Source organism: Lepisma saccharinum, chromosome 5 (genome assembly GCF_977018435.1).
Source record: "Lepisma saccharinum chromosome 5, izLepSacc3.1, whole genome shotgun sequence".
In the NCBI taxonomy this organism is placed as follows: Eukaryota; Metazoa; Arthropoda; class Insecta; order Zygentoma; family Lepismatidae; genus Lepisma; species Lepisma saccharinum.
In genome coordinates, this window is record NC_139233.1 from 24725465 (window position 1) to 24751545 (window position 26081).

The 26081-nt window shown below is 39.3% G+C and overlaps 1 protein-coding gene across 1 annotated transcript in view; it reads left to right on the forward strand.

The window, feature by feature from the left end:
* Ets65A (DNA-binding protein D-ETS-3) overlaps positions 1-26081 on the forward strand; it is a 132962-nt gene that overhangs the window by 94356 nt on the left and 12525 nt on the right. Inside the window, exons 4-6 of the mRNA XM_083122310.1 lie at positions 3726-3773; positions 8255-8444; positions 20339-20547. Of these exons, the coding sequence (XP_082978436.1) occupies positions 3726-3773; positions 8255-8444; positions 20339-20547 (447 nt within the window). The remainder of the gene's footprint in view (positions 1-3725; positions 3774-8254; positions 8445-20338; positions 20548-26081) is intronic.

A 26081-nucleotide genomic window follows, 5' to 3' on the forward strand; every position in this document is an offset into this window, starting at 1 on the left:
ACATGAACGTAGCTTTTTCATAAGAACTTAAATGTAATTTTGTAGAACAAACATTATAATTTTGCCTGATATTGCAGTTTTGAATGTCAAAGTCCTCTTGATAGTGTCTCTTTCTCTCTCTCTCTCTGTCTCTTGGCGTCTTTGTTTTAAATATAAGCTATAGTTTCGAGTATAAACTGTCACTGTACAAAATTTTTAAAAGAGAATTCTAGAATTGTCCAGTCGAGTGCGGTGGGTAATTACTGTCCTTCCCTATCTCGATATCTTGCCTGTCGTATACTATGGATTTCAATATTTTCTGGGTAATCTCTCCTGAGGTTGGAAACTCTGAGCGTGATCGCTCCCCGCATGGGGTGACTTTTTCAGCGCCGTTGCCCTACCTCCGCCCTGATCACGTGCCTCGAGGGACGCATAACAGCGCCGACAATTGACTGCTGGCTGACTCGTCATCTGTTCATTACCAGGAATTAAACGGAAACTTATTTTCGCGATTGCTCGCGTTGATATGTCACAGTCATTTCGCTGCAGTCCGTATATCTTAACTGGTGCTGTGAGATGCAGCATTTCCTCATGTGTGTGTGCCATGTGCATCATGCATTATACAGGGGCGTCGTCACTGATGGAGAAGACTGGGCTCGGGCCCGAATTTACATGTGTGGAGGCCCTGGAGCTATCAACATCGCGAGGACCCTCGATGTAAAATTTCAGTGGTAACTTTTCTTGGGCAAGTTACGTCAAATGGTTATCTTCTTACCAGGTTTCAAATATCTGTTTTCTAAAGCCGCGGTAACTCAGTCAACCTCCGTGGCGGAGGGGTTAGAACAGAAAGCAACAATGCCAGGGGTCCCGGTTTGGACAGAGAATATATAGAAAATACTGAAAAATTCAGTAAAAAGTGAAAAACTGGGGATACTACTGCTTCGGGCGTGGTGCTGATCACATCACCCCCACCTTTGGCAGTGATCAAGAAAGTGTGGGGCCCTAACTCCACACCCCCATACCCCTTCATAGCGTGGGCAAAGTACAGGGAAGCACTTTACTTTTTTTTAATTTTTTTTTTAATAAAAACCCTTTTCAAAGTAAGGTTCCATATTGAAGATCTCTTTGCAGATGGAGAGCCGGAGCTGTAGCCCCTTCCAAGCCTCCCCTAAATCCTTGGCTGGGTGAACTATAGACCACTGTGAGATAGTCTTTGCCTACACCGATGTTAAAACAAGCTAGAGAGTGATCTCACAGTGTCCTCAGACCATTTTGGTCAATGTTAAACCTTAGCGGTGTTAAAAAGGTGTTGAGTGTAATCGTTTATCTGTGTTATTTGAACAACACTGAGGTCAAACATTAACCAAATGAGGTGTGGACTTCCTGAGACCACTGTCTGTGTCGTTTTAACACTTTTTTTTAGAGTGTACTCTCCTTCCAACCCAAATAACATATAAGAAACGGTCTGACTCTGAATCATTTACAGTAGAGGAAAGGTAGAACGAATGACAGAGACAGAAAGAAACAAACTTACAAACGCCACGTACACGCACAAGCACATATACACACACGCAGACAGAGAGATGGGGAGTGGCAAAATATAGAGAGAAATCAAGAGAAAAGAGTAGAAAGAATAACAGCCAAAAGTAGGGAGAAAGAGAAGAAACACACACACACACAGAGAGAGAGAGAGAGAGAGAGAGAGAGAGAGAGAGAGAGAGGTGGCGCAAAGATATAGAGAAACAATGAGAAGAGAGTAGAAAGAATTACAACCAGAAATATATGAAGAGAGAAAGAAGGAACAGGAAAGACAGAGAATTGCAGGGAGAAAGGAAGGAAAGAAGAGAGAAAATAGAAGGCAGAGAAAAAGTGAAAGAGAGAGGAAGAGAGAAAGAAAGAATGAGGGGAAGAGAGAAAAACAGAGAGAAAATATTAGTATCCATTACCACACACCTGAAAATATTTTGTCCACCCCTGAGCCAACCCGAACTCCATATCATTCCCCTTCTTTATCTTTATTTCCTCCTCCTCTTCTCTCTGCCTCAATTTCTCTTCGTCCTGCTCTCTTATTTACCATACTCTTCCTCTTGTCTTTTTTCTCCTCAACACTACACCGCCCTATCCTTTTCTCCTCTCTCTTTCCACTATTTATTTTTTCATCTCCTGTCTCTCTATATATCCCTTTCATTATGTCTCTTTTAACTCTCTATTTCTTTTCCTCACCCCCACTCTCCGTATCTTTTCCCCATTTGTCTCTCTGTTCCTCTACCCTTCCATGTCTTTCTCCCTCTATATATGTCTACATATCAGTTTGAGTTTCTGAGAAATGCGTTATACCTATGCTGGATCGATATTTGCCATATAAATAAGTATTCCATCGAATGCACAAATGCATTGAGAACATGATTCGTGTTTTAACATGCAACCACAAGAAAAAATGTACAGTCACGGACATTTCTGGGTTGCAAACATACAATTGAGTTTCAATAGAATCGTTAACTACCCAGAAGTGTCCGTGACTGTATACGTTGATGCTTCTCGACGCAAAAAACGCCTAAGAGTATGCAACCAACTTGTCTCAAATGTTCATCGTATGGCACTTTCAGTTTCATACAGGTAGTTTCGATTTGGATGGAGTGTTAAAATAGAGGTGTTAACTTTCTCTCGTATTTTATGCATAATACACAAACTTACAGAAGAATCTTACAATATTACTTATCCGACAAGACTTCCACAGAGGAAACAAAACCTAATAATGCCAAAGCACAAAACCTATATTTCGCCACTAGCATTGCTTCTCTCATACTTTCAAGAACATTTTTTTATCATTGTTCCATTAAATATACTCATTACGACTGCTCATGATGGTTGACAGTAGTCCCTCTAAAATATTTAGACATTAATATTAATGAAGATAGTAAATTGAGGAATTTATCGTGTTCATGCTTTGTCCTAATATCAATAGATGTGAAATTTGCTGTTCAAGAACCTTGAACGCCATCTCTTTACGTATTATACAACACTAGCTGATTACGGTGCGTTGCCTGGGTATTTATTTATCCCAATCTTGTATTATACAGGAAAATAATGAATTCTAACTATAGTGTAAAATGTAACTAATTTTAAATGTGATCGTGAATGTCACCAATTAGCTTAGCGACTTTAAAAACTATAGATTCAACACTTATCTAGGTCATTTGTGGCATTTTATTTTTCACCCCCTCTCACCCCCCATGCCGATAGGTGATGAACTTGGAGTTGAACCGCATTGGGAGTGTCACGAAAACTATGGATTCCATTCGCAACACAGCCTGCATGTTAGACAACCCGAGAAACACTATCGTTGTGCGGTTTGCATAGAGTCACGGATGTCTGTCTGTGAGGAATTTTTTTATCTGTGATTCTCGATTATTTTTACATGTCACCCCTAGGGGGGTGCCAGGGGTGTTACTCCCACAGTATTTATTTCTATATTGGAAGTGATACGTGTACCAAGTTTGGTTGAAATTGCTTCAGGTGTTCGAGAGTTATGCCGGAACAAACAAATACACAAACACACACATACATCCATTTTTTATATACGTACATATATATAGATTTACTCTTTTTTTGATCATGTGGAAAAAATCTCGTCTCCCAGTTTTAAATTCATGAAATTCAAGTTTCTAATAATAATGTTTCATCATAATAGATGCCACTACTTAGCATTAATATTAATATTCCTTGCTTAATTTTTATATTTACAGATCCATACCAGATGTTTGGGCCTACTAGTAGCAGATTAGCCAGTTCAGGTAAATATGTGAAAACTCTATTTTCGCTTCGTAAGTAAGCAAATATAAGTACTTTTCAATTGCTACTTCTCGCTAAATTGTATTATTGTATTGGCTATATCTATACTAGTATCAACATTATTCTCTGGAAGTCATAACATTTTGTAGGTTAGGATTATGTATTTTGGAGGAGCATAAAAAAAATGTAGTAATTTCTAGTCTTATTCTCACGAAAGATGTTGCCAGTCTGAGCTTGCTAAGATGAGAATGAGTCTTGCTAGATAAAAAGTTTAAGGATTTTTTTGGGGTTATTTTTTTTATCAGTGGAAATCTGTAATCTGTAATGAATGGGAGTATCGTCATGATCGTTCCTACGGCTCTTTTAGTTCATCCTCATCGTTTCGACTAATCGATAGCAGTAGAAAAGTGAAGTTACTAAGCAGAACTTTCATTTTATGCTCTAATGGGAGAACTGAGACTGGACCTGCAGTCCAATGTGAGATTCGAACCACACCGTGTACAGGGTGTCTCATAAGTAATAGCGCAAACTGACACAGGTGAAAGTACTCGATGATAGAAGCAAAACATTCTCAGTAAACATGGGTCTGAAAACGAGCCGTTTTCGACATAATCGCGAATGTGCGGTTACAACCCACGCACTGTGTGGCATCGTCAACCGGGCTGCGTTGCCTAGTTCGAGCGTCAGACCGACCTCTCTCCGCGCACTTTTGTGTCATCCATGACCTGTCGAGCAAATACTGTCAGTTTGTATCACATGGTGACAAAGACAAACTCTACAACTAGCGTTGCCCACGAGACGATACTTTGGCCTGTCTCGTCTCGTGGAGTCTCGTGGAAATGCTGTCCCGTCTCGAAAATATTCGTTTGTCTTATGACACATGGTCAATCTCGTCTCGTCTCGAATTTTTAAAAGCCTGTCCCGTCTCGTCCCGTGGGCAACACTATCTACAACGAGACCTCTCATTCTCTTAAACCTCCAAACACACGGGGTTGTGCGCTGACGTGGCAACAGCGCTAACTTCTGCCACCCGCCTAATTTCATGGCCGTGCGTTTAGTCGATAATATCGTCGTTGTGGTAGTAAGAGACAAAATAAAAAGCTAGAAAGAAAACATCTTGTTAACAAAGCTAATGCGTTCCGTTTCGTGAAAATTCCCCATCTCAAGCCCTGATTTAAGCTAATTAAGTCCACTCACTCTCTGCGCAGTAGCTAACAAAGCACCTCACTCCGCAGCAGGTCCGTATCCAGGATTGTCTTGACTAGGGCGCCAGATCCGAACAAAGAGAAGATCCGAAATGCTGTGGGGTTGATTGAATGTAGGTTACTTTACGTCACTTTCCTGTCAAGTTTGTCTAATCGCGATGATGAGGATGAGTGATGATATGTTGAAATTGATGAAGGAACACAAAGATAACGCCCATGGCTAGGCCGAGATTCGAACCCGGGGCCCCTGACATTATATCACGCTGTCCTAATCACTCCTCCACAGTGGCCCGCGAAATGTTGTTGAAGTATTAGATGTGAACACCAATGATATGGTAATATTACAGCTAGATCTAAATATACAATTGTAGAGTTTCACTACGAAAGAAATTCAACTTACCTATAACCCCTCCGACACAACACTCAGCAAACCAGTCGCTTACAGGCAAAGGATCTCACACTGCATACAGAAGTATTCAAATAGTACTGTGTTCCGTAAATTAACAATGTTTTAAAATATCCTTCACCTTTCTTGTAGCAGCCATGATAATTATATATTTAGAAAATAACATATTTATAAATTAAATTATACATATTAGCACTTATTATTGTAATAAATGTCTAAATGTGAGTTTGAAAAGAAGATACGATACATTTGCTCATCACTACTGCTTAGAAAAAAGTCGGAATACGGATTAGAAGGAATGGATTATCCCGACTAAATCGCGTAGCCTTGAATCAATTGTTATAAAACTAAAACTACCTAACAATATTGCCGACTGGAGACTTCTGCATCCTGCCTCTCTCCACAAAAAAAACATTCATTTATGCAGAGACACAGTCGAATTATTACAAATTGAAATATCGTAGCTTTTTATAGATTCACATTTATATATTTCATAGCTCTAGGGGGTGGGCATGGCCCCCATGACCCCTCTCTTAAGTACGGGCATGCTCCAAACTATAGTATGCAGCATTCTAGACTCGCTCACTAGCATCAATAAACTGCAGTCAAAACCTTTTTGGATTACGTGTGGCTGCAGTGCAAATTTTGAGGTAAAGAAGATGACGTCACCGGAACAAATCTCTCGAATTTAACAACTGACCGCAGTAATGGGAAAGCAATTACAGACTCCATATTTTCCTGTAAATCAGAAGCAAATAGCCCTTTCGAAAGGATGACAAACGATCCTGTAAGGCATATTTTCCCATAACAATCAAGGAGGCAGCAGACCGTAACGACAGACAAAATAATTTACACATACACTTTTTTATCTATCTCTTCTGATGTATTTTCCTCCCCTTTCGGGGCGGAAGACTAAGGGGTTGTTGGAAATAACCCTAATGGTTATTACGTAGGTCGAATGGTAGACTTAATGTTCGCAGGCTTTGGAAAAAAAATATGGGGGAGGTTACTGTAATGCTAGTTCAGTTCCCACGACTTTGACCCCCGCCATTACATGGTCGACTGAGGGTAATTAAGAATTTTTCGAAACGATCGCATGACTTGCCAGGCTCAATGCACGTGCCGCTTCTCTCTATATTCGAGGGGTGGTCGTTGGCGAATGAGCAACGCCAGAAGGGGTGGATGTGTAGATACGGCACCGTGACCGCCACACGTCGAATGCAAACACGATATCCTCTGGTTTCATTAACGACCGTTAGGTGGCAGAAATTTCTACGTCAGGGAGTTCGTTTACATGGACGATCACTGTTATTCATTTCGTGATGCCGAACCCTGACTTCGTTGTTCGTGTCACCGTGCTTCCAATCAATACAAAAGTGATTCAGAAGTACCAACTAATCATGTTTCTTCTAAGCATTCTTACTTTTCCCAGTAACTGCAAAGTACTTACTTTATAAAAGCTGCATTTTAGTTACGTTTCATCGTTACTTGAAGACAAAATAAGAGATACTTTATGCAAGGGTAAGAAATCCATTTCCAATTTACAAGTTTTCAAAATAGTCCAAACTGACCAAAACATCGGAATGGCAATATAGCATGTTCTCCAATATCACCGGTTTCACTAGAAAACATCAGTTGTGAACTTCACTAGGAAAATTTGAAATAAAAGAAGTCACATCTGAAATAATGAATCAACGGATTCCGTCTGAACCATCATCCTTATACTGCAGGAGGCCTTAGAAAGAGCGCTTCGCGGGCTAACAGCAGACGTCGCTCGCACACTGTTGCCGATACTATCGTGTCGTCTGCTCCTCAGCCGAACAAACAGGCCGAGGTAGCAAGAGGCAGAGGTCACTCAACCTTCCAGAAGGATGCAGCAAGCTAGTTGTGGCAACCGGGCTCGCTCATTCGCGGACCTGATTTGGTTCTCGTAGACACACCCCCATATTGTCGTCTGCTGCAAACCCGCGAAGCGATCTTTTTAAGGCTTCATGGAGTATAATGCTTTACTTCCGCCTTGTTGAGCAAATAAGAACAAATGGACTGAATTTTCCATAAATTGTGATGACTCGAATGGGTCACAATCAGGTTAATATGAACAACTATAGGCTTTCCTTTCCTTCCGTTTATTATTTTTCTTTATTATATATTACTTTCTTATTGTATTTCAAGACCTCCAGTTGCAATAATGTTTATTGTATTAATATTTTCATCTTTAACAATATCGTTACATACATACATATGTATATAGTATTATTGATAATTATTCGGTTTCAAGTACTGAAGTCCTGTATTACTCTCCTGTCATTTTCGATACAATGATTCTGAGGTCCCAGGTTCAAAACTCTGTGAAAGCACATAGTTGTTCGGATCCCACTTTACACTGTAAGTTCAGTCCTGATTAACTTTTCTGTGCATAAAGTGGACTTATAAGAAAAGCGGGAATGCAATGGTTCTGCATGTTTGCTTAGGTTAAATTTTGTTAAAAAAAGAACATTGTAAGATTATTTGAGGTTAATTCTTTGTTTGCTGTGGCATTTCTATAAACTTAGCTCTTCAGCTATCTCGTCGACCAATGAACGTATGAGAGGGGAGAGGGGACAAAGTGACTGCAGCTACCGGCCTTTTGCAGCAACACGCACTGTTTTGTTCCACCACTCGCTTTCTCCCCTTCTTCACCGTTATGCGCGGCCTTGCTACACAGACTTCTGGGACAGACTGTAGGTGTTGTGAGAGGGTTATTTCTTTAAATTTACCCCTCTAATATCCCAAGTGTGGTCTTGATATATTGATGAGATGTTTCTTTTTGATTGTCCTGTGTGTTTTGTCGAACTATTGTGCTTTAAATCACTCAATCCTCTTCTGTTCGCAGGCTCCGGTCAGATCCAGCTGTGGCAGTTCCTACTAGAGCTCCTGTCGGACTCCTCGAACGCCAACTGCATCACGTGGGAGGGAACCAACGGGGAGTTCAAACTCACGGACCCGGACGAGGTGGCCCGGAGATGGGGGGAGAGGAAGTCCAAGCCCAACATGAACTACGACAAGCTGAGTAGGGCACTCAGGTAAACCCTTCTTCTTGTCTCACAGCTGCTTCTCTTCCCATGACGTTAACCCATGCAGAATGCTCTTTTTGATTGGCAAACCATTTTTTTTTGGTCAATCCTGTTATGAAATGAAGCATTGGGTTATGAAGATATTGTTTTCTCTTATTTCACGTATTTTTATGCATATTTATTCTAATCGTGATGATGAGGATGATTTGACAATACTGAGGATTGGAGACTCACAGCCTACAACTCGAATTTGATGGCGAGACCAACACACATAAGTTTCTGGGTTCGAATCCTGACTTGGGAATGAAGGTGCCTCTTCAATGAGTGTTCATCATCGATTTCGTCTAATCATCAACCTCATCATCGCGATTAGCCAAAAGTGGCAGAAAAGTGACGTCTAATTACAAAAATACAAAATTCTTTCCATCAAATCTACTAGTGACAAATTATTTTATTGTATTACCGTTATTTTAGTCAATCTCTTTCATTTCCTTAAATATCCATGCCTTGCTCAGGATTCCAATCATGAAGCTCAGGTTAATCAGAGCACAATAATAATAATAATACTTTCTAAGTTTGCACTAATTACTCGTGAGGTTGTGATTTTCTCCAAAAGTGCGAGGTATTCATAAACTATAAAATTTTGAAAATCCAATTCCCTTTGGGAAATCTTAAAATTCTCGGTGAATTTTTGTTGTAGTACTAAATTAGCAACGCCAAATTGGAGTTCATATTTTCTTTATTAAAGTGCGAGGTTCAATCTGTGGCTGTTCTCCCACATAACCCAGTTTATACCTGGAACTCGTTCATAAACCAAAGAAAACAAAAACGAAATAAAAACAATGAGGACACACACAAAAAATAAAAATAAAATTCAGACACATTTATACACACACACATACTAAACATTTCTGGACAGGAGATTCATGGAAGGATATTGAAATAGATATACATAATTATGCTAGTTTTGTGGGGGTAACATAGAACTATGTACAAGTAAATATAATTAGGGGCCTATTCTTATGTGCTAAAAAACTGAAAATATTTATTTTTTATGTTCTAAAAGGAGCGTAAATATGTGGTTACAACTAAAAAATATTTTCATTCAAAATGACAGACTGGCCCACAATTTTTCATATTCACACACAGATCTAATTGAAGACTAAAATTGGTAAGCGCTGTAAGTTTGATTTAATTTGAATTTAAAATTTTGGGTGCGTCAGCACTTTCTTCAGCTAATTTGAACCCGTCATATTATACGGGGGCCAGCCCCTTACTATTACAAATAACAACTCTAACGTTGCATAACTAAAATCATAAAATATTCTGACTTTCGTTAAAATCTGAGGCTGTAAATGGGCACTCAGCACACACAAGGACAAGAAACAGGACAACACACACAAAATTATACTGGCCATAGTGCCAGTCGCCAGAGCCTCGTTCGTCTGCAAAATGCAGTCCAGGGTATACTGCGTGGAAGTGAGGTTGACTTTTGGGCGCCTACGGGGAAGGTACCCCTTACACCCCGGTTAACGCTGTAAGTGCCACAATAATTCAAACACCGTTTTCCACGTTAAACTGTGAAATGTGCCATGCTTTATAATGTGGTAAACGTGAAAAGTGGGCTACCTAAGTAGTTCAAAGGGCGTGCAAAGAGGTCACTCGTCAAGTCAACCTTGCAGCAGGTTTTCGCATATGTAGTTCCAAACGTGCGCGCAAGAACATAGTTCCACTGAGACGGGTTCTATTCTGACACAACTGCATACTTGCAAGAAAACAGTTATTTAATTTGTAATATACAGACAAAATAGTACATCCATTAGCAGGTATGGACTTAATTGGTTGCAATCACTGTGCAGACGAACTTAGAACCGTAGATTCGCCAACTGCAATGTGTAGTGCGTTGAGGAGACACTGAAACTTTAGAGCGAGTCGAGCGAGACTGAATGCGTTGCAGAACGCGTGGAATCGGCGATACCAGTGTTGCACATCCCACTATTTTAACCCTATGTTTATTGTAGAGCGGCGAGAATGGCTGAATCTCCTGTTCAGCGCGCGGTTTTACCCGAATGTTATTTTGGACTTCGTCCGAAGGGAAATTTTCTTCAAAGACAAGCAAGTTGTTTTGAATGCATAATCCTCCTTGCGGCAACAAGATCAAAGTAAAACAGGGCGTGAGGTGATTTGCCGTCAATGTGCGCACGAATTGTATCACGGGTGTTGAATGATTTGCTGTTTGAGTTTAGCAAGAGGAAACGATTGTTTGTTTTTTGACGACAAAAGAATCTCCGCGGTATTAAAAGATATCGCAGTGAGAAGAAACATGTTTATTATTTGGACGAGACGTCCTTCAACTCGGTGGGTGGGGGAAGGGGGAATAAAACATGGAAGGATACCAGCATGCAAAACCACGCCAGGGCTGAAGAAATCAACGATGAGGGGAAGGGGGAGGCTTATTGTTTCACCCACTGGCGGCAATGAAAGCTTTGTTGAAGGTGCATATTTACTGTTCCGCGCAAAGAAAGGGAAGGGTGATTATCCGCAAGAAATGGACAGACCAAGATTTGAATCCTGGTTTAGTGAAGTGATTCATAAATTGAAACCAGAGTAATAGCGACAGACAATGCACCTGATTGTATATATCACCAATAACAAATCATGCTTTTTTGGTGGTATAACTTGAATTGCGTGTGTCTTACAGGAACGGATGTATTGCGGACGAAGCAACCACGTTTTTCATAAATGTATTTCTTTCTAAACCAAAAAAAAAAAAAATTGTCATTAAATTCAAGAGGGCCTATCGTTGTTTACTTTTATCTTTGTTCATTTTTATTTTTGCGTGCTCGAAATATACACACACGCTCTCGTGTTTCGAAGATATTTCGCATTTATATTAAGTAATGACACATTTATTAAATAATCTATGCGCAGAAAGTACTTTTGAAATTTTATGTTTCAGGAGACAAAGAGAAGCAAAAATACATTCCACTTGACATGCATGCGGGTTTTGATGTGTTGTGCGGTTGGCAATACTGTGGATTTTCTCAGTGTCTGCGATGTAAGCAGTTCGGCGGTTGAGGAAAGACTGGCACGGAAGATTCTGAGCTCAGTTCTCGCGCGGATTGATACATAAAACCTGCTGCAAGGTTGACTTGACGAGCAGCTTAGTGTGCACGTTCTTACGGGCTGGGAACAATGCGATTTCCCAACACTTTCGCTTTTGGCGCTTACAATGTTTACCACTTTTAGTCCTCAATTTTTTGCACAGTTTCTTCGTAGAGCTGTGGAAGCCAGTGTTTACGTAACGTGGATTCATCGGGCCGTGTAAATTATATGCATTGTGACAGGAAGTTTTTCAGAACCGGATTGTTTATTTTTGGCTGCGACAAATCACAAATCTAAATAATATTATGAATACTTAGAACCTTCATTTGAACATATTGGATCTTCTATTAGCACTTGTCGTGAACGTAGCACATCTAAAGCTGCATTGCAATGCTGGGTGACTAAAGAACGCTGTTCTGCACGAAATGCCTTGCCACGTGGTTGATAAAACAGCTCCGGCAGTAGTGACCGGTATGTTGTGGAGCCCCGAATAGGGTACTACGTATTTTACTAATTTACTGCATGCAGTGGCGGCGATAGGGTTCCAAAACGGGGGTCAAGGACAGTTTATTTTCCCTTGGTAAATAAGGTTTATCATAGTGCGGGAGAAAAAGTGGCAAAAAGTGTGGGGGGCAATTGAATTGAATTGAATTGAATTGACTTTATTGCTGGGCGAGGTTCAGCTGTTGCTGGTCTACCACCTAACCCCAAAAAGTACATATTAAAATTAAAATAAAATAAAATTCAAGATTACAAAGAAAATGAACAAGAAAGTACAATAAAATACAAATGGAATAAAATCTCATACAATAGAACAGATAAAAACTAAAAATTAAAATGAAATTCAGATTACAAAGAAATTGATCAAGAAAGTACAATAAAATACAATAGGAATAAAATCATATACATTGGAACAATATTGGCAGTGAATTAGATAATAAAGTAACTGAAGTCGAGAAAGTTGATAGTAAGAAAAAAAAAATTCTGGCAACTCACAGTATTTATCATTATTCATAAGTTGATTTATCCTGCTTCTGATCGTTGATCAGTGATTCACGGAGCATATCGCGAAAACGTCTGAAGTTTTGATTTTTGGTTAGATTACCCCCCTCGCCCCCTAATCACCGCCAAAGGCTGCATGTTTTGCCTATTTTATGCATTAACTCCAAAATGTGTATTTACACAAAGAATTTAGGAAGTTTTTTTGTCTGGAATGTTTGAAACATGTACATTTTATATTATGTCCCTAGAAATATATGTTTGATGTGATAAAGGTAAAATTATGCATTTATATGTCAAATAAGACTTCTCAGATTACATGGCAATCATATGGTCGGCACTCCTAACGAGTATGGCCAACTTACGAAGCAACAAAAAAATGTTTTTCCCTAAAAATCCGCTCTCTAATTATAATATAGTTATGGATTTGTCAGGCGAGGCTCGTATGCGTGTAAGATGTGTTGTTTAGTACTATTCGTGGGAAATTTAACACAGATATTGCTCATCGAAGAGTAGATCCCTTATCATCCTAGCATCTTGGGAATTTCTGGCTACCCCCTCCTTGGCAAAGCGACGACGATGAATTTTGGAAAGCCAGCGAAACGCCTGCTGTGGCGTACCAACCCACCCGGAGGAAAGGGCTTTCAAGTGTGGGTGTTCCGGGATGAAGTTCCGTGTTCCGGGGGCTTTCCGTGTGCAGCGGAGACATTCACTTCCTGCCTGATTTCCTAATAGATTCGCCTCTGCGCAGGACACCCAGTATCGACCCCCCGCGAGAGCCGAGTCCGCCCATTACTCGGAGGCATCCACACCCCGAATCTCACCCCCGCCCTCCCTCACGCCCCTGCGGAAAACCCAACCAATATCGCGGGTAACATCCAAGCCAGCCGAGTTCCCAGTATTGGCTTATTTTGCAAACCAATGGATCTCGTATTTTTTTCATTAATTTTTTAAAGGGATGCAGTGAGTTCTATTTTGGAGTTTATGCAAAATTTTAAGTTGCATCGCGTTTAAATTATAACCACTTAGCTATCTTACGCGGAAATGAACACATACCTTGTCCTTGGGCGTCCGAAAGGGTTAAACAGCAGAGGCCAATACTCAGTGGAGAGTGAATGTAAAATGAAAATTGTATACCTAGGTATTTCATTCTTGTAATGTCATGTCAGTGGCAAGAAATTGAATTAATCATTATATAAAGAAACATAAATGCAGGAATTTCAATAAAAAACCGTAAATGCTGATTGCTGATAGATTGCATAACAATCTATAAACGTAACATTTTCACCCTCTAACAAGATCTTCTTCAGACAAAGATTCAAACTACGAAAATGAAAATCATTTTCATGTATCATTTTCATTTTAGTTTGAATCTTTGAAAATCATTTTCATATATCATTTCCATTTCAGTTTGAATCTTTGAAAATCATTTTCATATATAATTTCCATTTCAGTTTGAATCTTTGAAAATCATTTTCATGTATCATTTTCATTTCAGTTTGAATCTTTGAAAATCATTTTCATATATCATTTCCATTTCAGTTTGAATCTTTGAAAATCATTTTCATATATCATTTTCATTTCAGTTTGAATCTTTGAAAATCATTTTCATATATAATTTCCATTTCAGTTTGAATCTTTGAAAATCATTTTCATGTATCATTTTCATTTCAGTTTGAATCTTTGAAAATCATTTTCATATATCATTTCCATTTCAGTTTGAATCTTTGAAAATCATTTTCATATATCATTTTCATTTCAGTTTGAATCTTTGAAAATCATTTTCATATATAATTTTCATTTTAGTTTGAATCTTTGTCTGAAAAGGACCCTGTTAGAGGGTGTAAACGTTACGTTTATAGTTTGTTATACAATAGAGACTACCTTGGTCAGCATTTTTAGTGTTTTATTCAACATTGAAACAAGGTTCAATAATGTTTTCCATAGGAATTTCCAATATATGCATGGGGAAGGGGGCGCAGAGAATGAACTGTTTCAGACAAGAAAGCAACTTATACTTATTTGGTGTAGGATAACATTTAAGCTTAAAATTTTCGCTCTACTAAATACTAAGTCAAAAAGATGTTTCTACTTTAATAATCTTTTATTTATATTTTATGCAGCTGAACTACACCCATTTCGTACTTACGCATAGAAAAACTGAACGAGTTCATTTTAGCAAAATGACAGCTCCGTAGAAAAGTTAGAAAATTACAAACTTTAGAGATGATTGTGCGCTCTCACAAGCACGGGACATATAATACCTACCCCTATATTGGTTTATTTCACTTCACCTTTCTGCCACTTTGGCTAATAGTGAAGATGAGGATGAGTGATGATATTATGAAATTAATGGAAAAAGAGGGGAACGCCCCGAAAATTTTCCTCGTCACATTACTTCCGCTTAATGTTGATTTAAGCCATGAAAGCCAGCCACATAGCAGAGATTAAGGCTGCGTCTGTACTGTTGTTTTTCACAATTTCGAAAACAATTCCTGCTGATTCTAGAAACAGTGACTGAATGTCAGCAGTTTAGATAGTGGCGTTGACAGAATTTGCTACAAATGCACTAGAATGTAAATCATAACACGGGAATGAATGAATTGGCCGAAGTCTACGAAAAACAGGCCCGTAGAGAGAGGGTCGGCTAAGGGGGGGGGGGTCTGAAACCTACAGGGCGTCAACTATTTTGGGGGGAGGGGGAGAAGGAAAACATACAAGCTGCTACTCATCCCTTGTTCCTATTGAAGACTTTCAGGTGATGAAGTGACCCCTAGATATTACCTTTGGGGGCCACCACGTGAAACTTTTATTATTTTAATTTTTAAAATTTTAATTATTATTCTTAACCTTTCTTTCTTCAATTGTAGGCTTATATTTTGGTAAACCACTGCTGGTAATTTTGTTCCCAAAGTAATAATAGTACGTTCTTAAAGATTTTCTTCAGACACTAAGACATAATAGAAATATTCTTAAATATATTTAAACTTTTTTTAAAAATCAGAAATGCAAACTGCGAATCTTTAAATACAATCTATATTATTTTTAATGAGTTTTTCAAAATTTGTAGGAAGTGAATATTTCAAGAAAATATCGAAGGACGAACATCAAATGTATGCTTGGTAGTGGGTGAAGGGGGGAGTAGGGCACCAAACCACAATCCTTCATAGGGCACCAAAATATCTAGCGACTGACGAAAAATATTATAGCACAATATTGTATGTTCTGCAAATTTCATGTTTTGCTGACATAAAAATTAGACTATTATTGATTAGATAAAATGGATGAACGAGACCCGAATCTTGATCTTTCATTAGAGAAATCGTGTGTTGAACATGCTGTGTGAAGTAGATGGTCATGCCTTTAAGAACTTTACTACGAGAATGAATGGCTAAGTCTTTCGAACACCAAATAATTCACACGGACGACGCTAGATAGCGTACGGAATGGAGAGGTTCTTTACTCGAGCGAATAACGCTCGAACAGGTAAAACGAGCGGTATACACTCGAAGCCCAGTAGTTCACTTATAATCGTATTGTGTCTGTGGTAGTGAGCCCACAAATATGGATCTTGAGATGAAACAAGCAGTGAAATTGAAACTTAAGTGAACATAGCCATCATCTCCATGCTAAAATGTAGTTTAGTCTATTTTATCATGTACCAATGCAAAGTGATATATGAAAATGCAATTAATGATTGTGGGCTGAAACTACCAAGGCGGATATTTTACATATAGGTATGTCTCTACTATTATTGTCACATATTAAAATGATATTCCATTGAATACGGATATTCTAACGAGTACGAGCGAGCGAAAGTCGTCCCATGCAGTACGTCAATGTACAATGCGATCCATTGAAGTGTAGACCGCCGCGTTGGTGTTTGCGCTATCGACAAGCGGGTCACTCGCAGCCGTTTGTCGGTGAAGCAAGTGCACAACAGTTTTCGTAATTATTTCAAAAAGTTATTTACTTACCAGATATATAAAAGGAGGTGTTGAAATTAGTCGCCATCGATGCGCACACACTTTTGATACATCTTTATTAAGACACCCACTAAAGTAAGCTTGCGGGGGGGAGTTAGAAACCGGTTTTTAAGGAGGTCCTTAAAGTAGACACGAGACTTTGAAGGGATAAGGGCTATTGTTTTCTATTATGTGTCCTGTTTATTAGTCTGGCGACTGTGAAGTGATAGGGTGCTTCTTACGTATTGTGTTTCTTCTATCGTATTCAACTGGCTCAGCATATATGTTTTCTACTGCACAGCGTGTATTTATTTAGGCTTCATCGAAATGTGAAGTTGAAAGGCGATTTCAAACAAGATTCCTAGGTGTAAAAGTTCCATGTTGTCAAGCAATCCATTTTCTGTATACACGTCAAATCCACACACACTGGAAGAACTGGAACGTAACATCCACCAAGAAATTACGAACATTAATCAACGGGAACTGCAGCGAGTTATGGGTAACTTCATCAAGAGGTGTCGAAAATGTGTGGACAACGAAGGCGGCCAGTTTCAGCACCTACTTTCATAAACTGATAAGTAAATAAATCACTCTTTAAACTAGTTACAGAAACTTGCGCGCTTAATTCACGGACAGTCTAGTGCCGACATACGGCCGCGAGCGACTCGATTGCCAATAGAGCAAACACCGTCGCGGCAGTCTACACTTCAATGGATCGTTCTGGCATGGGAGGTTCCTGCACATTGGTAGATACAATGTGTACCACCCTGCATAGTTTTAAATGTGCATATCCCATAAAACTCACCATTCCTAAGGTTTCATGCAAACACATCCATCAAGAATAACAACAAAATTCCATCGATTTCTCACACCTGGAACTTGTACAACATAACCCCTAAACATGCAGAGAGAAAACAAGATGAACGCTACGTCATGCATGCTAAAACCCATCAGAAGCGTAACCTCGTGTAGCTTCTCTCTCGCTAGAGATATAAACAACCAACAAATATTGACAGAAGATCAGGAATTTCTGGAAAATAGATAATTTGTGTACGCGGAAGGGAGCGAGCAGCGGGAAAATGCCCCTCATATCCCCCCCCCCCCCAGGCCGGTAACCTAGTTACAGTGCCGAGCGCACAGGGACAGATTGACTATTATCGGCGGTTCACCCCTGCCCGAATGTAATCCTATTTGGCACCCCCGTCGCCGGTATAAACCCATCACCATTTTTCCTTCATTCTTTTTTCCCCGTCCCCCTCTACCGGTTCTTATTTTATCCGGTAATGCACGCACAAAGACCCAAAACACAGCAGTCAATGGGGCAAGCTGGGAAGAAAACAAGCAAAAAAAGAGAGAACGAAAATTGCAATCAAGGTTCAAAAAGGACGCCGAACTTATCCTATTTGCACTTTTTTTTTTCAATCTTTGATTTCCGAACTTGGTCATCGTTCCAGGTTTATTCAAGCTTGAAGATTACAGGACACTGATTGTATAGTGGCTCGTGTTGATGTTCTTCAGTTCATTTAACACCAATCTCATACAAATATCTTAGAATTACACATCGTTTTTTAGGTTTTTAACCTATTTTTTCCTTTACAGGTATGTAAGAAATAATAAGTTATGTCAGCGTTTCGTTAAAAAACGCAACGACTGATGAAGTTTTATAGTGCCTAAAAAAAACTATTTTGCTTGTTAGAACCTATTTTAGGTTTATGCGCCTAAATTAAGCCCTTTTTTAGATTTTTATATATTTTTAAAGGTTTTACAGGATTTTTATGTCACACAAAGGCATTTGCTTTGTTTGGTCACGAAAATATTCAATGGCGAACGTGTTTGAAACGTACTCTCTGTCGATTTCCCTTCCTCCAAGTCCTTGGTGATTTTTCAAAGCTCTAAACAAAGCAAAATGTCTGGTCCCACTGTTACCTGTACAATACAAAGTGGTCTGATCTGTGTTTTCTTGCTCACTTTCGAGTCACTTCGGTGCTTTGTGGTATTCACGTCTTGCAAACTAACATTTCAGCATTGAAGTTTGCACCACTATGTTTTTGTTGAAAGATTATTTTCAGCATACAAGATGATCCTCACAGACAAAATTGTGGAGTTTGACTGTGGAAAACATGAAAAAACATTGTTGCCTAACTATACGTCGAAGAGTGGATTTCAATAGCATATTTTCAATGGTAAGTTCTGCCATCGCCGTAGGGTTAGGCAACACACATAACGTTATCCAAGATAGTGCGTATTTCAGGACATAGGTGTCCCATTTTCATTGCCGGTGACTATACCTTATCAGCATTTTTCAGGAATTTTGAAGTATTTTAAGTTTTTTAGAACCTACTTCAGAATTTTTCGAGCCTAACTTAAGGTTTTTAGAACCTATTTTAGGGTTTTAGAACCTATTTTAGAATTTTAAGAGCCTTTAGGAACATAAGAGCACACTTTTTAGAACCTAAAAATCCAAGGTCTATTTATAATTAAGCACAAACCCTCTACGTTGCTGATAGGGAATATCAAAAATAGGTTTTACAAATCTTTATACACATTAACAACACATATAACCAGTGTGGTATTGGAACATATTCCAGTGGGGGGAAATAGCAATACCTACTCTTGAAGCACCAAGATATTATACAAATTAAACATAAATTTCTCCTCTCAAGAGCCAAATATTCGCATCCAGAGGAGGGTAGAAATCCCATCATTCCAGGGTTGTTGAAGGTCCAGGAATTTTTAATAAATTCAATTCCGGTCCAGATGAGAAAAACAGCACGCGTAAATGGGTTCTGGACCGTAAATAACCTTTTTATCATTTCAATTCGGTCCAGAAACCTTTCTTCAGGATCAATTTAAATATGGTCCAGGAACTTTTTTTTTCCAATAAAAGAACTTGGACCGAATTTAAATTGTGCGGGAAAGAAGGTTCCTGTCCTGTTGCAGAACCCAATGGAATTTATGGGTTCCTGGAGCTTCAACAACCCTTCCTCATTCCTTCTTCAAATAATACACTGTAGATAAACTATCTGTAAGTAACGACACAGCAGTCTTCTCATACACTTCAAGATCTCGAACAACAAGTGTTGGAGTCATTCTCCAGCTTGTATCGGCAAGCGTGTTTCAAGACACTGGCGTATGCAGGGTGGGGGCTGATGGGGCTACAGCCATCCAGAAATTTTGAGAAAAATCAAAATTTTGAAATGAAAGCAGTGCGAAAAACCAAAATAGTAAACGCGAACTACCCTTAAAATGGCTCCCAATTACCATTTTTGTCTGAAAAATTTTTAGAACATAGGTTCAAACAGGTAATTGCGAAATATTTTATAGTGTATCCCGCCCCTACTTAAAACGCAGCTACGCCATATCCACTTTCACAATTCGAGCCCCCTTCGAAAAAAAATCCTGCGTACGCTACTGTTTCAAGATTAACGCAACACCGCAGCGAATCGATTAATTGATTGATTTACTTTATTTTATCACCTTCTCTTCCACTTTTGACTAACCACGAAGATGAGGATGGTAACATGAAAATGCTGAAAGGACAATCACAAACACATATGGACAGGACACAACAGCAGCACCACAGAGAACTAACTATACGACTGTGAGTCTCCTTAGTCTGCAATATGAAATCCAGAGTGTAGTCTTGCACACCAACAGGGAATCGAACCCTGTAAGTCTTTCTTACAGGGCTACTGCGTTAACTTTGGGAGGCGCCTTATTTTTAATTGGATCCGAGTCCTTACTTTTTAGAGAGGCAATTCACACCCAGTTTGTATTAGTAGTGTGTTGCTCGTCACCATAATTAATCTCTAATGATTCTCTTTTAAATTCCAGGTACTATTACGACAAAAACATTATGACCAAGGTTCACGGGAAGAGATACGCGTACAAGTTCGACTTCCAAGGGCTCGCCGCGGCCACGCAACCTGCGGCGGCTGACCCGGCAGCTTACAAGTACCAGTCCGATCTCTTCATGTCCAGCTACCACCACAGTACCAAGCTCAATTTCATGGGACCGCACGCAGGCATCCCGTCTTCATCGGGTAAGAGGCATTTTAAATGTAACTTTTTTTGCAAAATTAACCATGTTGATGCTGCTTTTTGTGTGTATGAGAGTTACAACGTCATTAAACAAGGAAGTCTGTATACCAAAACACCTACTTAACGGACAAGTGTGTATAGTTAAACACCTACATAACGAGTAAGTGTATATAGTTAAACACCTACTTAACGAGGAAGTGTGTATAGTTACATACCTACTTAATGAGGAAGTGTGTATAGTTAAACACCTGCTTAACGAGATAGAACAAATGTGTAGGGAAAATATCTAGATATTACATTTAACTAACATTTCGCCCATTTCTTTTGTTATAGGTTTAATAGAGTGGAATTTATATAACAACGTATGAGGGGTAGTTGCATTACTACAGTACTTCTGGTGTAGATGATATTAGGGTGAATACAGTATAGTATAGCATTCCTAACACGGTAGCATTAGAAATGTATTTAACTACGAAAGTATTTAAATACTGTCACAGAACTTCTGTTATCATACATGATGCACTGGACTTAGAAGTATTAAGAAGGTTGAAGGGAATACAGGGAGACGCATTGGGTCAATGTAGAAATTATATGTATATTAGAACAAATATCATATTATATTGTTAAACTTGCAAATAAATGCTTATATATTTTCATTACTCTGGAAATTTTTAAAGTGGGTCAAGGCTGATAGATGCGTGTGCGAATGTTTGTTTGTGTGTGCGTGTAATGTTTCACAAGAATTCAATGGTAGTCCACCTCTTTCCTCCACACTGATAATTCTTCAAATACCACACTGGCAGATACAGAAATATCTTTCGGGAAGGCTCTGACAGACTATCCAAGTGCATCACATATAATAATAATAATAATAGAAATTATTATTATTATTATTATTATTATCACTATTATGGGGGAAATATGCTTCCTTGGCCCTCCCTGGAAAAAATCCTGCGGACGTCCATTATTGAGAATGTTAGATTATATAATAATTGTAATAATTGAGTTTATTAGTATGCATTGCCAATGCAAAACTGTTTCATTCCGACAGCGCAAGAAAGTAAATGAACATCATACTACGAAACGAAGCACATACAAGTAATTAGCTTTTTTTGGCTCTTTTCCAGGGGGCCCGGACTCTTTGAACTCACTCTAAATATCTCTTGGACACAGGCTAAGTGATATGCTACCGTATTTGCACGTATATGACACTATCAATCAACTGTTCGCAGACACTGTAATTTTAATATGTGTGGACGAGGGGTGGGGTTTTGCCTCAAATCTCCCCCGTACTTAAAAATGTCTGTACACCAAACAGATTCTAAAATGTAGAATCTCTCGTGGATGTTTTCGCCAACGATATACCTTTAACACGCAAGTCGTTTTCTCTCCAGATTTTTCCTATAAATGCGAACATATACTTAACCCTTTTGCTAAAGTTTTTTACGCCGTTTTCTTATCTCTGTGGGAGAGAGCCGTAAAAAAATATATATCAATTCTGCCTTTTGCACCGCATTATCTCCATCTTCTCATGGTGGATCATGACGTGCGGTAAGTTATAATCTCCCTGGAACATAATCCGTCCGCCATTTTGGTTCGTTACTTCTCGTAACCAGCGGAATAATTCGACTCTCAGCCGAAGTTTTTATCGGATTCGGCCCGGTTTTACGCCGCACACCATCAAAACATGACGTCACGGGGAAGCTTAAGAGGGGCAAAGCCTATTGAAAGCGAGAGGGTCGTAAACTCAAAGTGGCAACGGTTGATCACGCCAACTAGCGGTTCTCGGGCGAACTAATCCACGTAAAGACGACTTGGAGAGTTTTCATCGCGATTGTTCGACCCAAAACTTTGACTCTCTGCACTTGGTATTTACGACAACATTTCAAAACGGGAGATAGCTGGATTTTCCACGGGCGTTACTGCAGTTAGTACCCGTGCCAGATCATAGGTGTCGATAGTGTCGGCGTTACGTCTATTTTCTTCTTCCAAACCCTTCATTTCGCCACGGATTCTCCACGAACGTTCATAACGTTGATATTGCTCGCAAGATTGCACCGTATTCAATTCAGCAAACTCCATTTCGGGGGGGGGGGGGAGGTTTAGGTATTCTTTCGAAAATAACTTTTTTCGTCAGGCTCCGTTTCAGATCTCTGCAGTAAAAAATTTACACGAGTTTTTCATGACTCAAGTTTCCTGCATTATTCCTTATCTTTGTGTAAAATCTGGCGCCATCATTCTTCTGTTCGTCTTATTGTTGTTCATATCCATTATCGGAACAGGTACTGTGGTGATGCTAATTCTCAATTCCTTGCAACAACACATGCACATGAGAATATGCTTCTTTTGGGAATAATAACGAGACGAGACGAGACTTAGAAGTTCTGTGTCTCGTCTCGAATCTCGAAACATATAAGGGGCCTACAGAGCACTACACCTCACACATTTTCATAAATTTTCTTTAAAGCGTTCTCTGACGTCTTATTGTGATGCTACAAACCCTGCAGTGGCGGCGATTATGCCCCCCCCCAAACTTTTCGCCACTTTTGCCTCCGAACTATGCTAAACCTTATCTACAGAGGGGAATATACAGCGTGTCCATAAATATACTGTCATACTTTAAAGTGGTATTACGTCGCATTGGATAATCGTATTTAAATGAAATTGGTGACATTTGAAAGAAAAACTCAAATATTTTATTTTACAACTCATAGACATTGAATGTGGCCCCCACGAGTGGCCCTGCAGACATCAAGGCGATATTCCCATTCATGCCACACACGCTCCAACATATCCACAGGGATGGACTGGATTGCAGAAGTGATGCGAATTTGCAGTTCTTGCAGGTTTTGAGGCAATGGGGGTACATAGACACAATCTTTTATGTAACCCCATAAAAAAGTCACAGACCGGCAAGTCAGGTGACCTCGGCGGCCAATTGTAGAAGACGTTATCATCATTTCCGGCACGTCCTATCCATCTTCCTGGAAGCCGCTCATTCAGATGTTTCCGAACATGTAAATGCCAGTGAGGAGGTGCTCCATCTTGTTGAAAAAATAAATTCATTGCCTTCATTTTCTTCCAATTGTAGAAATAACCATTCAGTGAGCATGTCAAGATAAGCTGGGCCTCTCGAAAGAAAAATGGGTCATAGACTTGACGTTTCGATACGGCACAAAAGACATTCACTTTAGGGGAGTCCCCAACTTCCAAAATTGCATGTGGATTCTCACTCCCCCAAATCCTTACATTATGTCTGTTCATTTTTCCACCAACGTGGAATGTTGCCTCATCACTGAAAATTATTTTTCCTGACAGATTTACGTTATCCTCCATTAGTAACATAAAATGTTCAGAGAAATCTAACCGTTTTACAGGGTCATCAGGTTTCAACTTGTGCACTAATTGCAGTTTGTAGAGGTGAACTTCAGTCGCGTACGCAGGATCTTAGATACGGTGGATTTAGGGATGTTCAACTGCTGACTAGCTCTACGTACAGACTTCTTAAGACTACGAACAAATGCCTCCCGCACTTGTTCCACAATTCCCGCATTGACAGATGGTCTCCCTGAATGGCCTTTCCTTTGATGACATATGCAGCCACGATCCACAAAATCCCGGTACCACTTCAAAATTGACGTGTGTGAAGGAGCCTGATTTTGAAACCTTCGCCTATAAGCACGCTGAAATTCACCAAACTCTGCGTGGAATGATATTCTAAAACACACCAACTACGTTCTTAAATCTTCTGTAATAACAACACAATTTTAAAGGAAAACATTCACATGTAACCTGCCTGCCTGCTAAATATCCAACAATGAACCCGCATCGTCCATTGTTGTCAGGAGTGAGGAGTGAATTTATTTCAGTTTCTATGTTTGATCTCGTTTATTGTTGTCCATTTCTGATATTGATGTCCATTGTTGACATGCACAAAAATATTTGAGTTTTTCTTTCAAATGTCACCAATTTCATTTAAATACGATTATCCAAAGCGACGTAATACCACTTTAAAGTATGACAGTATATTTATGGACACGGTGTACTGTCTTTGTCCCCCCCCCCCTTTTACGGTTTTGGAACCCAGTCGTCGCCACCTCGAGGAACGGAATTTTATCCTGAAGATATGCAACCACAAATTATAGTAATGGATTCCTTTGTACTTACTAGAAACAGAATTATTATTTATCTTGAAAAAATATCAGACGCATGGAGGGGGGCACTGATGTTGAAGCGCCCTTGCCTTTGGAGGTCCACACCGGATTTTGGTCAGAGACTAACCTCTTTGGCAGGGGTACCCAAACATCTTCGTTTCACGGCGCCTTTTGTGTTTCAATATTTTTCTGCAGTGCCCAAGTCGGATTGCAGGCCTATCTAACACTTGCAACGCTCATTAGTGTGGTTAGGTTGCTTGCCTTAAGTAAAAAAATAAACACATATTTCAAATTCAGAAACATTTTATGTGTAAAAAGTCTTCTAAATGAGCACATATTTGGAACAATCACATAATTTCAGTGAAAATATTGAAACATTTCGCGGTGTCGCTGTAAGTTAGCCACAGCGCACACTTTGGGAACTACTACTCTATGGTATTAAAATACTGTTGATTACAATAATTTATCTGTGAGGTATTTTAACGCCACTGAAGTTAAACGTTGACCATGCATGGATGTCCGCAGGATATTTTCAATAGAGGGACAAGCAAAGTATTTTTTTTCTGGTGCGGGGGACAAAGGAGGCATATTTCCCCCCATAATAGTAATGCCCCCTCAAAAACACTGCTTCAGTCTGAATTTATCATGTTCGCTCAACGTCCGTATAATAATTAACATAAATTACTGTTCAAAATTCAATGCGATTCGCTTTCCGCCATTCATTACTCCTGCTGGGACATTTATTTCGTGAGATCACAGAACTCGGGGAAGATGTGCGCGAAGTGTGTCCAAGACATTACGTAATTTGTATTACAAACACAAGCATTTTAGTGCAAACATCTACGTAGTATTCAAGTGTATATACGCGTTGAGTGTTATATCATGTTGAATCAAACCTACCAGTGAAATATTTACGTCCACTAATGCAGACCACATCTTGCTAATAGGAGAAATCAATCTTACATTGAAGAAGATAAAACAAAACCAGGTGAGCAAGAAACCCCACTTAGAGAAGCTAAGGGAAGAAGAAGAAAGACAAAAATTTGCAGAACATTTCCAAGGAAACTATACTAAGTTTAAAGCTAGTTGTAATAACAAGGATGAGATGTGGGATGGAAAAAAAGCTGCTTACAGAAGGCAGTGGATGAAACAATAGGCTACAGGGAAAGGAAAAGTGCAAAGAAACCATGGATTACTGAAAGTATGCTGGAAAAAATGGAGGAACGGAGAAAATGGAAGAATGGAAATACAGAAGAGGGAAGACATAATTACAGGATACTGAATAACTAGCTAAGAAGAGAAACTGACAGGGCAAAAGAACAATGGATGAAACAAAAATGTGAAGAAATTGAAGAACTGGAAAAAAGAGGAAGGTATGACTT